We start from the raw sequence: 12,821 nt of genomic DNA, 5'->3' as shown, positions 1-12,821 counted from the left end.
TTCTGTCAGCATTGTTATAAGTCTGTGATTCAGGAAGCCGGTCCGATTTGACTTCGCTCATCTCTCTTGTTTTTCACCAGTGTCAGAACCTGATAGAGGCGGTGGGTCGTCTTAATTACGGGGTCGTCTTCCTGAAAAGCCGCCAAGAAGGTAAGATTCGGTGTGACTTACACTGTATAGCCGTGCACACTCTTTAAAATGACTTGTTATACATTTCGTAAAGAGCTGCTACCTATGGATGTTGACTCAGGATTGGTGATGTCTCTGAGATTATTTGTGGCAGTCTCAGTTGTCCATTGCCTTTTGTACATATCGGGATCAAGCTGAAAATTTGTACTTTGAGTGTGTTCTAGCTGGATGAATTCATAGTCGAATAACAAAGTGGTCGGATATGTTAACATATCATGCAGAAGGGATTGGTGCAGAAGTGTCTCTTGTGAATCCTTCTAAAACTTCACTTTAGGGCACCAATAGATGTGTTCTATGAGGACTTAGTAACACATTTACTTGTTTTATATTGATCCCATCTTAATCCTGAGAGAGATACACAGCCTGATAGTACCAACATTCATAATTATGTTTAAATACTTTACCTGAACATAACACAAGACTTCACAATAAGTCATAGTGTTTGATATAGCAACAGTAATTTGGTATAAAGGCTCAGTATGAGTTTTTTTCTCATTGCTCAAATTAGCTTTTGAAGAAAAGGATCTCAAGCCAACCCACGATTTGGTTTTAGTTATTAATAGTTTGACTATTAATGGGTATAAGAAGGGCACAAAGCCAGGAAATGCCGGATCTTTTCTTGTGACTAATCATTACTTCATAGCGAAGTGTTATTAAGTTACTCAACCAACAGAGCCATGCAACCATTGGAGGTATTATCTCAACCATAATAAAACACATAATAAAAAGTGGCCTTTAAAAAAACAGGAAGATGATTGCATTCATTTACAGTAGATATTTTACCCTACCCAAGACATGTGAGTGCTTGAAAAATTTAAATAGTTTTCTTCGCCTTTTCAAAACTTACACCACAGCCAGGATACCATAAATCATTGCTTATGACTAAATAAACAGGTGATCCCTCTACACTCATCAAGCAAAGGGGAGACACTACCTCTGGTCTAGTACAAAGTGGACTTTGGACAAAGCAATCAGCTTTTATAAATGTTTCAACATGGTCTCTAGTGTGCTTTAAATGCATTAAAAATGCAGACTCTGAAAAGGGGAAAGCAGAGTGCAAGACACAACTGGAAACTAACAGGAAGTTCATTTAAATGTTAAAAAGGAAGCATTTTTAAATAAAGGGCTGTACTACTTCAGAACAAGTCAATGTTTTTTGCCAAAAAGGTTTTAATAATATCTAAAAATGACAGGGGTTTGCAACTATGTAAATATATTCTTTAAAAAACGGATCTGAATATTCTACCCAACAGCTGCTTCTTATTGGAACACAAACCCGTTTCTGACAGCTGTTTTCATTCCATTCAGAATGCTTCTTGCCAAAAAACAGTTTTGCTGTGGGAGTTTCTAAGACACCTAGGCTAAATGATATATGTAAAAATACTTGTAAGAGCTGTCGGATGTGAAGGTGGAGTTCATGAGCTGAGTTGGACACTACTGTGGTACTCCTGAGCAAGGACCGTATTTTATAAAAATGTCAACAATGAAGAGAAGAATATAAGGTTGATGCTGGTGCCAGGAGGATTTCACCGAAGAACATAAAAGAGCTCACGAAGGAGAGGGGACTTTTACACCTTGCTTGTTTAGTTGCCGTGCTGTGTAGTGATCACGACTGTCGAGAAGACTGCTAAGGAACTCATCCCAAACTGAAGCAGTTCTGGTCTCGAAGATGTCGTCGTGGCTGACTTTGTGAACACTTTTCAGGGGCTTGAATCAACACTCCTGAGTATGACTTTTGCTGCTGATTGAATTGACAAAAAGGAGAAGTCAGTGTTTCCTGGTTAGCCAGCTGAAAATGTATTGCAGTGTTTTGGGCAATGTCAGTTCCTTCTTTCCCTGATTTAATTTTGAAAGTATGCACATTTTTACGTCAGTAGCCCTAACTGTGCGGAAAGGAACACCACGCCTTCGTGTTGCAGGACATTAATTGTCAAGACAAAGGACCTGGATTCACAGTCAGAAAGAGCCGTTGCCATTGGCTGCAAGGAAATGGCCCCAAAGCAAAATCAAGGACATCTGAAGTGCTGAAATCTAGAATTAAGACATACAGTACCACCGAACAAGAAGGAACTGGACGCCCAAGGAAAGCTGCAGTTCTAGCAGGTAAGAGAACGTTCTTGCGAGCAAAGACTCCAGTATTATGGACTTAATGCAGGACTGTACAGTCACCTGAGAGGAGAAGAGTTGCATGCAAATAGATCTCCAGCTGCCAGCTGTTTTTACATAACAAACAAATACGAGCACTATCGCCTTCATCCAGAAAGAAACTGTCAGGGGCTGCAGTGAAGCGTCTGGTTAGGTGCCTATGCGAAGTCCTAGAAACGGAAAGCGACGCCATAGTCAAGGGATTGAGCAAGGGGTTTCGAGAGCCAAAAGACGATTAGGTTTAAAGTGTTCTTTCCCCAGAAAGGTACAGCGAGGGTTGAGCTCGGAAGAGGGAGGCTCAATAGTGAGCGGAGACTGAGAGGGTATAAATAGGGAAGAGTGTGGAATGATAATTGATTAATTAGTGCGCGGGATGAGAGGTGCTCATGGGAATGCGGTGGTGTTTAAGTGCTCGCGTGCGGATCGTGACAGAAACTCACTCAAATTACTTCCACTTTTTTGGTAAAATATGCATAATCTAATGAAGGAGTATTTTGTTGTCATGTATGTAGATACACAGAACATATATACTTTATGCATTTTTTGTGGTATGGAAGTTAGGACATTTAAGAGTCTTTCAATATAAAGCCTAACTGGTCTAACTGCTCCAATCATAAAATACACAAAGCATACTTTATACGATTAACTTTATAATAGAAAAGACAATTCCTTAATGCTTATTAAATGTACAATAGCAAGTTTAAACTAGTTAAAATTTCCTGCCAATTTTACTTTTTTAATGCCTCACCTTTAGTTTAGAGAACGTGACAGAGGCTCCTGTGCCTATTGGAGATTATCAGTTTTTGAGCTCAGTTGTTGTGTAACCTCTTAAACTGCTGTAACTGTGTAGAAGCCACAAACTGTGTAGCTGTGATGTAAATCTTGAAATACCTCAGCAACATGACTAAAATTGTGTTATAGGCTATTAAGTTACAATTGTTTTTTAAAATATACTGCAATTTTCTACATTTCCTTAAACAGACCTAAGAAATTCATTTATTGCTTATACAGTACGTACATAAGATTGGTGCACAACTTTAATAAATGAAACCATTGTAAGTACTCAGATATACCTACTACTGCTAGTAAGTGTTGTAAATTAAGAAAAAAGGACATAATATCCACTGGGAAACAAGGAAGCCATTCCGAACAAGGAATATAGTTATGTAACAGTATGCTTAGAACACATTAAAAAAATGCTTCATTTTATTACATTAATACATCAAGCAGTCGAAATATCAGCATCTCTTCATAAAGTCAAAGGGGAGGTAACGATTTTGCATTTCGATGTATACCTCCTGTTAACTCAAGCAACGAAAAACAATGGGCTTTTATCCTAGAGATTGCCATCAGTAGCATCACTGGACAGCCATCGCCCAGGGCTCTGCTGGCTTCTGGAACATATGGCAGTTGCCCAGCAACGGTCAGATTACACATCAATCAAGTCGTGAGCCCTGTCCTCTGCAGTCCGCACTGCTACCACACTTTACCTGTTACTGCTAAGTGCTGGTCAGGTCAGAATTCCCCCACAGGTGGGAAATACTCAGGTTACTGCTTTTCATTAGTTTGACAAAGCAATGGAACTGACTTGGGCGATCTTAGGCTTCTTTGTGTGTACGCAAACATGAAAATACCAAAAATGGATGCAATTCTAATACCAATGAACAAACTCTGCTGTAAATCCTAAAATGTGCTTTGAAGCGTTAAATAAATGCTGCAAGGTGTGGAGTGCAATCCTGTCATTAGAAGTTGACTGGAACAGTAGCGTGTTGTCATTACTCATATTTGTGCTGCTGAAACACATGACCCTTACAATGTAAGAGAGCAGAAATCTGCGTATGAGCAGGAGGATGTTTTGTAATCCGTAGGTCTTGGTAGTCACACATATGAGGTCAGTTCAGAACTTAGATCATTCTTGTTACCATGACTCATGCTACATAATTGCTCTGTGTGTTAATCACTGTGTATGTACAACTCAGTTGACATGACAATAATTTTGCAATATGGGAAAAAAGCCTTTACAATGTACAAGCCATCGGAAGTGAGTTTGTTTGTCATTCATTGCTGTCACTCTGTCCAGGAAGGAAGTTACATCTCCGAAGTGTCAGAAATCGCTTTTTGTAAGTGAATGATTAATGAAGTGATGTATGAATGGGTAAACTAAACTAGTTAACACGTTGGATGGATACCTTGATGCACGGCTTAGCAACTATTCACTTGCAGTCTGATTATGCCTTGTACTGTACATGCAAAGTGACACCTGCTCCTACACAAGCACATTTTCATGCACAGGGCATTGGTGGTGAGGGTGACATGTTTTTTTACAGCACTTAGGTAAATCATAAGCACAATGCACTTCTGTATAAAACTGAGAGATAAACACTCAGACATTTGCTGGGGCACATACAGTAGCTTAACCTCAGACTTGCACTGGCCAATTTGCATCGCAAACTCTGAAGTGTACTTGAGAATCCAGCATTGAGCATCAGTATGTTGTTGATGAGTTTGATGAAAACTCTGTACGATACCAAAGAGAAAACAAATTCTCAGGCTGTAACCGTTGTGAAAACCAGCTAGAAGGCAAGGCAGTTCCAAGCCGATACAATTTTTCCAACCTGCACATGAGATAAGTGTTGAGGTTTTGACTGATGGTGTTCCCAGAGGCTAATAGAAACTTAAATGTAAAATATAAAGTACCAGAGAGTAGTTTTAATTAAATGTATTAAACAAAAGGATATTTTATTGCAGGTGAAAAAAAAAAACATTTTACGTAGAAACGTTGATTTTGACCTTGGTTACTTTTTCAGTCATGATTCACTGAATTCAAGCTCTGTATGCTGTGATTTAAGACTAACCATGTCTGTTTGTGTCTCTTAGTGTTCAGCAAAGATGGTAGACGCTCTCTACACCAACTCAAGCCCTCTCCCCAATTACAACACGCCCAACGCCACAGTCCAGCCGCCGAGTTTCTTCGAGGAGTGCAAAGTCATCCCCGCGGGACCTATGATATACGTCAGCGCACAGGCTATCAACATTGTCCTGGGACTGCCTGCCAACCTGATGGTGCTGTGGCTTCTACGCAGGACCAAAGCCGATTTCACTACCTCGGACATCTTCATCCTGAACCTCGCCATCTTGGACACCTTCTTCTGCCTCATGTCTCCTGTTGACCTGCTCAACAGGTTACTGCTGAATCATGCGACCGTCTGGCAAGTCCAGTCTGTCGCGTACGGTATAAAAGATGGTTCTCCCCTGTTGCTCACTTGTATCTGTCTGGACCGCTACCTAGCAGTGCTGCACCCCATCACCTTCACAAAATTCAGGGGTCAGAAGCACAGAATCATTTGTGCGGAGGTGCTGATGGTCATTATCATTAGCTACGCCATTTCTTACGCTGCGGGCGCAGTGAAGGACTTTCACCGTGTGTTCAGTGTTATGATCCTTACAATTTTTTCCATCATGGTGTTCTGTAACCTTTCCATCCTCTGGGCTCTGAAAAGGTCTGGCCCAGGGAGGGATGAGATGCATCCTGTGAAGAAGAAGGCCTTCAACATGGTCCTTATCATTCTGGCCATTATAGTGTTTCATTATTTCCCACCTGTCATTCTTTTCCCTTTCCAGAACTACTTCTCTCCTCTTGTGTTTAAGTGTTATGTTCATCACATTGCGTTTGCCTTCATGGACCTCAGCAGCAGTGTTCAGCCTCTGCTCTATCTGTCGAGAATAGTCAGATTGCCTTGTTTCCTGACTGATACAGTTAGCGACACTTCTGTGAAAAGCATCACAGTCAATTAATAACTTTATTTCTCAACAGAGTACAGTTTCATCAGCCATATGTATGCAAGTTTGCAGAATCCGTGACTCCTGGTCACAGCACAATCTGGGATCTCAGACAAGGATTTCCACCGTGACCCTAACTTCTAGCTCTGAACCTTAATCTAACCCAGGAATTGAACCCTTAAACCGTACCCTCTTCATTAATCTTAATCCTTAACACTCTAATTAAACCCTAAATCCTAACCCCCTTACTTATCGTTTAACATTTTTCACATCAATGTTCAGTTTTTGCCAGTGCCAACACAGAGATTTTTATATTATACTGAGTATATTTATATTGTTGACTATACAAGGTATGTAAATGCTATGCTATATCATCCCAAGTATTAAGTTTATTAACACTTACCGCTGCCACAGGTAGGAAATTACAAGATCAGTGTCAAGTATACAGAATTGCAGAAGCAGAGGGCTATAAAGGACTGAGTTTGTCATTTATGTTTAATGAGTGAGGCAAGGTTATGGTTTCATTTGGACCATGGGACTTCATTATTACCTGTGTTGTATTATTTTAATTATATTGGCTGTAAATGGCTGTACTTACTTCATTTTCATTCAAGATGGCCAGACTAGAATAGGCGATTCCTAACTCTAGACTTTGGAGTCTGTTATTCAGCAGCTTTTCTGTTTTGACAGGACAAAGAAATGTAAAATTACAAAATACATAATTACATTAATAATATTTATGTATTGTATGTGATTTAAACCCATTATCTATGTTTAGTTTCAATGATCTATCTACAGTGTCTCAGTTTCTTACAGGCTTCCTTGAATTACTCTATTTCAAATGAAATACTGTAGGGTGCTCATGACATACCATGAATTTTGAGAAAGAGATTTGCACTTCCTTTATATTTAACGTGGTCACTTTATTTATTTGTGTGTTTCTTTGTTTGTTTCAAATATGTTGTGTGCAGCTGTATTTAAGTGTTAAAAGCTGTAAATAAACAGTCTGGAACCTGATCATGCTGCCCCGTGTGTCTCTGTCAGACAGGAGGAAAGTCATGGAAAATGGTGTCAAAAGAACAGACATACAGTATGGAGATAAAGTTTAACACTCAAATGGGACAAAAAAGTCTTTAGAATGGGCTGTGGGGTGGTAGAGTAATGAGTGACCCCATGGAGACCTTAAAAAAAACATTAAAACATTAAATTAAAACAAAAACATTAAACCAACTTGAAAGAAGAGGGCTACAGTTCCCCTTTTACTGTACATATGTTGCCTGGCAATATTCTTTGTGTTTTCTACCCTTCATTCAGTTATCAATGAGAATGCATGCATTAATTTTCATGCCCACAAACATCAGTTTCAGGAATTTATCCACCTTGAGAATGGGCTGGGGGGGCTCTAGAAAGGACCATTCAAGAACATCCATCATTTCCTCTTGTATAACTGGTTCAAAACCATCTAAAGCCGCAGGTTAAATTTTATTAAGGAACAAGTAATAGGTTTATTCCATGCTGAAAAAAAGAAGAAAGAGAACACAACGTTTCGGCCGTGGAGCCTTCTTCAGGTGCCACGGCTCCACGGCCGAAACGTTGTGTTCTCTTTCTTCTTTTTTTCAGCATGGAATAAACCTATTACTTGTTCCTTTGCAGCCTACGCATGCTGACGCAGCTACCCACCTAAATGTTATTAAGTCACAAATAGCTTCAGCCCCTGCTTTGCTGATTTAATTTCCTCTTCAGAAAACAGCTGTGTTAACTACTATTTCAGATATTTCTCTGTCATCTTCAAAATCATCTAATTATTTAAGAGAATTATGTCTCTCTTGGCCATTCTAAAGTTTTTTTGACCCGTGGTTGTAATTCAGCACTCTCTGTTCTCTGGATCTTGCTCCTTTTTAGTTTCCCTGTAGAGTGCTTTCTTTCTCCTTATTTTGTTTTACTAATTGTTCTATTAATGCAACAGAGACCATTCTTACTTCATTCATACTATCTAGACTTTAATTTATTTTTCTCCTGAATATGTTCTCTGATTCAAACTAAATATTTTTGGAAGGCTGCAGTCCTGTTTTTACTGATTCCGAATGTATTTTCTTCAATTATACCACACTTAATACCACACATAATCTTTCCAAAACCAACTGACTGTTATACAGATAAATAACTGCAATCTCAACAGATTACATGTTTCTGTCATCTATTTTCATTGTCAGTGAAACTCCAGAAGCACCATTTTAATCTGCAAAGCATGCAGTGGAAAGGTCTAGAGTCACTATCAAATTAATAAGTCAAAATGCAACAGTGCCAAGATTGGGTTTATTGTGTTTTCACTAATCTTTGACATCATGCAAATAGCATTCATAATCACAAGTACTTTTAGGAATGAATATGTTGGTAAACACGTGGAAGTGTGAAAATATGTTGCACAAATTATAAAACAATTTCTGATCACTTGTCAGGTTTATGAGTTTGATCTGTCTGTTTTGAATCACCCTTTTGTTTCTACTATAATATTTGCACCATGCATCTTTTCAGTGTGTGCTAAAATACTGCATGAATGTTGTTGATCGCTTTTTGAATGTACTGCATTGAAGGTGATTCTCATTGTCAAGTCACAAAAGGGGATCATCATGTCTATTAAACTTCAGATGAGTACTGTGAGCATATCATTTAATTAATCCCCCCACTGTCTGTTCACTTTTTTATTCCTGTAGCTGTGGTGGTACTGGAAATCTCCTTTAAGTTAGTTTGATCACCAGCAGCGATGTCACACGTTACTTTCTCTTGCCAAGTTAAAAACCTTTTGTGTCTGATTACAGTGTTCCTGCTATTTCTTTGACCTGTTGTTTTTCTTCTTCTCTGTTAAACCATTCTGGCAGCAGCAGATACTTTTTTGGTGTGTATATGTTACATGTAAACTAGATATACTATGTCCAGGTATCTCTGTGTCCAGGAATTGTGACCATCTGTTCTCTCCGTGTTTCTCTCGTTACTCCTGTCTTGAATACTCTCTTACTCTTTTACCGTCAATCTTCTGAAAACTGTACACCCCCAAATGACAGGACATCCACTAAGGTTCAGAGGACAACATGTTATGATCCCCAGTCACCAGTAGTCCCTCCACGTTTCTAACCTAGGAGGACGTGCTTGTGGCCTCCTGAGCAAATTGGGTTAGAAAAAACATTTTCCCTCTTGCACGTAACACCTTAAACTGTATTACACCGAATTTCAGTTTTGTACACCTGGTCTCTTGCATCACTTTGTTTACAGCGAATTTCGTTTGTTCTCCAATGACCTCTCTATTGCATCACTTGTAAAAGTGGATTGGAGGGAGACTTGGGTGCCAGAAAAACACATTTTCCGACGGAACATTGTGTGATGTATGCCCCTTTTCATACTTATGACCATGCCATTTTCCCATATTTGTTTCATACTGAGTCTCCCCCTGGATGTTTTAATGAATATATGATTAATATTCCATATACCTGAATGCCTTGGAGAGCTTATATTAAAAAAAAGATTCATACTGATTCTAATTTGTGATTGGAAGTGGTATAGTTCTCTCTACCAGCTTCTGATTGGATGGGGTGAAGATGCCCTTCCTTCATGCCCTCTGGAGAGTTTGGCTTGGCTCCCCTACAATACCCATTTCCAAGTGAACAAAGTACAGTGTCTTGAACAAGATTCCTGCAGGATACAACACATTTCAGGCTGCAAGACACTCAACACAGCAAGCTCAGGAGCACCACACAAGAAGAACAAAGACACTGAATGAAAACACTGAATTTGCACAGGTAAGAGCAGTCTATTTTGATTTGTGATTGTTATGCATTGCATTTAAGACTAAGAAGCAGTGTTGACGTCAGAAGCTTTAGAAGCTGCACCTAGCTACTGCCATCTTCTTCATTAAAGACCACAATAGTTTAGAACCAAAAAATACTATCTAAAAACACTAAGGAAATGAAACTCTAATTTATTGCAAAAGTAATGAATGGATTTTATAAATGTACAGTGCAACAAATCTGTACATGTTTTCTTTGGAATTTATACATGCTGGAATCATTTCATCTTGTGAAATACAAAATGTTTAAGTTGAAGAGTTATTTTTTATTAAACTGAAGAAAGAATTAAAAGGCACATTGAAGGACAAGCAACCTTTAGTTGCAATAGTTGTAATTTATGTCCTATAGTTTGAGCTTTATGACTTATGTCAGACTCCTTGACTTTGTTGACAGCCATTGCTTGGCACTAATGCTGCTTATATAATAATTTTATACACAATATTGTGATTTCATTCCCACAGTCCCAAATATCTATCCAACATTCATGATTGTTTTTAAGAGAACTCTTATCTTCTCTTAGCCCATATACTGGTATAATTGATTACTTCAACAGAATGCAGATCCATACACCTTATCAATCATAACATTACTTTCAAATCTCTCTTTGATTTAATGTCAACTAGACTGCAGCCTCTGTCTGTTAATGCCTTTAAAAATGGTAGATGAGAACAGTACTGAACCTGAAAGTATTGCTATTTGAAAAGAATAGCTTTGATTTTTTATTTACTTCCTCCAAAATCTATAGACTCACCATTCACCATGGTTGACTGATAATGGAAACATGAGCATGGTATCTCTTTTCTTTTACAGCAAAACACCTAATCTGAGGCAGGTATGTTTGCATGGTCTCATTGAAATTGTAAAAGCTTTATTTATTTAGAAAACAGTTTATTTAAAGCTATTGCGTTTGCTATCTGTTTTAGCCTGTGCATGTGCATGCAATCTGACGCCAATTCTTGCACAAGCACATTTCCATGCAAAGGGCATTGGTGGTCAAGGGAAAATGTTTTTTCATAGCGCTTAAGTAAATCTTGTACTGACGTGAAATGCACGTCTGTATAAAAATGAATGATGCGCCTACACTAAGATACTGTATATGCTAAGGCATATACTGTAGCTTAACCTCAGACTTGCACTGGCCATTTTGCATTGCAAATTCTGAAGTATATTTGAGAATCCAGCACTGGGCACTGCCACTTTGCTGTTGATATAATTTATACACATTGTGTATGATAATACATAGAAAAACAAATTATCACACAGTAATCATGTGAAAACCAGCTGGAAGGCAAGGCAGTTCGACGCTGATAAGATTTTTCCAACCTACGCTTGTGATAAGTTTTGAGATTTTGACTGATGGGGTTCTCAAAAGCTAATAGAAGCTTAAGTGTAAAATGTAAAGTGCCAGAGAACAATTTTCATCTAATTGAATAACAGCACCTTTTATTCTAAGAGGACATACTGTAGAGTGGTCACTCTATTAGAAATCTTGAGTATGACCTTGACTACTCATGTGTTGGAAAGAGTCATAGGTTTATTGCATGCCGAAAAGAGAAGAAAGGAAGATCATCGTCTGTGAAGCCTTCTTCGGGTGTCACCTGAAGTTACACCTGAACTACTTGCGCAGCTCAGTTTTTTAGTCATGATTCACTGATCTTATTCAAGCTCCCACCTTGCTGTGATCTTGCTGTGATTTAAGACGAAGCATGTCTGTTTGTATCTCTCAGTGTTCAACAACGATGGCAGTTGCTCTCTACACCAACTCAAGCTCTCTGCCCAACTACAACACGCCCAACGCCACAGTCCAGCCGTTGAGTTTCTTCGAGGAGTGCAAAGTCATCCCCGTGGGACCCATGATCTTCATCATCGCACAGGCTATCAACATCGTCCTGGGACTGCAGATCAACCTGATGGTGCTGTGGCTTCTACACAGGAACAAAGCCAGCTTCTCCACCTCTGACATCTTCATCCTGAACCTTGCCATCCTGGACACCTTCTTCTGCCTCATGTCTCCTGTTGACCTGCTCAACAGGTTACTGCTGAATCATGCGACTGTCTGGCAAGTCCAGTCTGTCGCGTACGGTATAAAAGATGGTTCTCCCCTGTTGCTCACTTGTATCTGTCTGGACCGCTACCTAGCAGTGCTGCACCCCATCATCTTCACTAGGTTCAGAAGTCAGAAGCACAGAATCATTTGTGCGGAGGTGCTGATGGTCATTATCATTAGCTATGCCATTTCTTACGCTGCGGGCGCAGTGAAGGGTTTTCACCGTGTGTTCAGTGTTATGATCCTTACAATTTTTTCCATCATGGTGTTCTGTAACCTTTCCATCCTCTGGGCTCTGAAAAGGTCTGGTCCAGGGAGGGATGAGATGCATCCTGTGAAGAAGAAGGCCTTCAACATGGTCCTTATCATTCTGGCCATTATAGTGTTTCATTATTTCCCACCTGTCATTCTTTTCCCTTTCCAGAACTACTTCTCTCCTCTTGTGTTTAAGTGTTATGTTCATCACATTGCGTTTGCCTTCATGGACCTCAGCAGCAGTGTTCAGCCTCTGCTCTATTTGTCGAGAATGGTCAGATTGCCATGTTTTCCTGACTGATAGAGTTAGCGACACCTTTGTGAAAAGCAACAGAGTCAATTAATAACGTTATTGTTTAGCAGAGTACAGTTTCATCAGCCATATGTATGCAAGTTTGCAGAATCAATGACTCCTGGTCACAGCACACTCTGGGATCTCAGACAAGGATTTCCACCTTCAACCTATCTTCTAGTTCTGAACCTTAATCTAACCCTGGAAATGAACCCTTAAACCTTACCCTCTTCATTAATCTAAATCCTTAATGCTCTTATTAAACCCTAAA

General features: G+C 39.3%; 1 protein-coding gene and 1 pseudogene across 3 annotated transcripts in view; both read left to right on the top strand.

Annotated features, from left to right (window-relative positions):
- The window catches only part of LOC148672292 (proteinase-activated receptor 3-like), an 8,110-nt gene extending 979 nt beyond the window's left edge, over positions 1–7,131 (top strand). The window contains exons 2-4 of one of the 2 annotated variants that reach the window (XM_088627920.1): positions 81–150; positions 1,498–2,292; positions 5,212–7,131. In XM_088627920.1, coding sequence (XP_088484046.1) covers positions 5,224–6,129 — 906 coding nt within the window. In that variant the 5' untranslated portion in view covers positions 81–150; positions 1,498–2,292; positions 5,212–5,223 and the 3' untranslated portion in view covers positions 6,130–7,131. The remainder of the gene's footprint in view (positions 1–80; positions 151–1,497; positions 2,293–5,211) is intronic. The other variant, XM_088627921.1, reaches the window with a different exon arrangement.
- LOC148672291 (G protein-coupled receptor 35-like) overlaps positions 1–12,821 on the top strand; it is a 13,791-nt pseudogene extending 970 nt beyond the window's left edge. The window contains exons 2-3 of the transcript XR_015935736.1: positions 81–150; positions 11,684–12,821. The product of XR_015935736.1 is annotated as a G protein-coupled receptor 35-like (transcript). The remainder of the gene's footprint in view (positions 1–80; positions 151–11,683) is intronic.

This window comes from Lepisosteus platostomus, chromosome 4 (genome assembly GCF_059453375.1).
Source record: "Lepisosteus platostomus isolate fLepPlt1 chromosome 4, fLepPlt1.hap1, whole genome shotgun sequence".
In the NCBI taxonomy this organism is placed as follows: domain Eukaryota; kingdom Metazoa; phylum Chordata; class Actinopteri; order Semionotiformes; family Lepisosteidae; genus Lepisosteus; species Lepisosteus platostomus.
The sequence above is the reverse complement of the archived record's forward strand: the minus strand, read 5'-3'. Positions and strand labels throughout refer to the sequence as shown.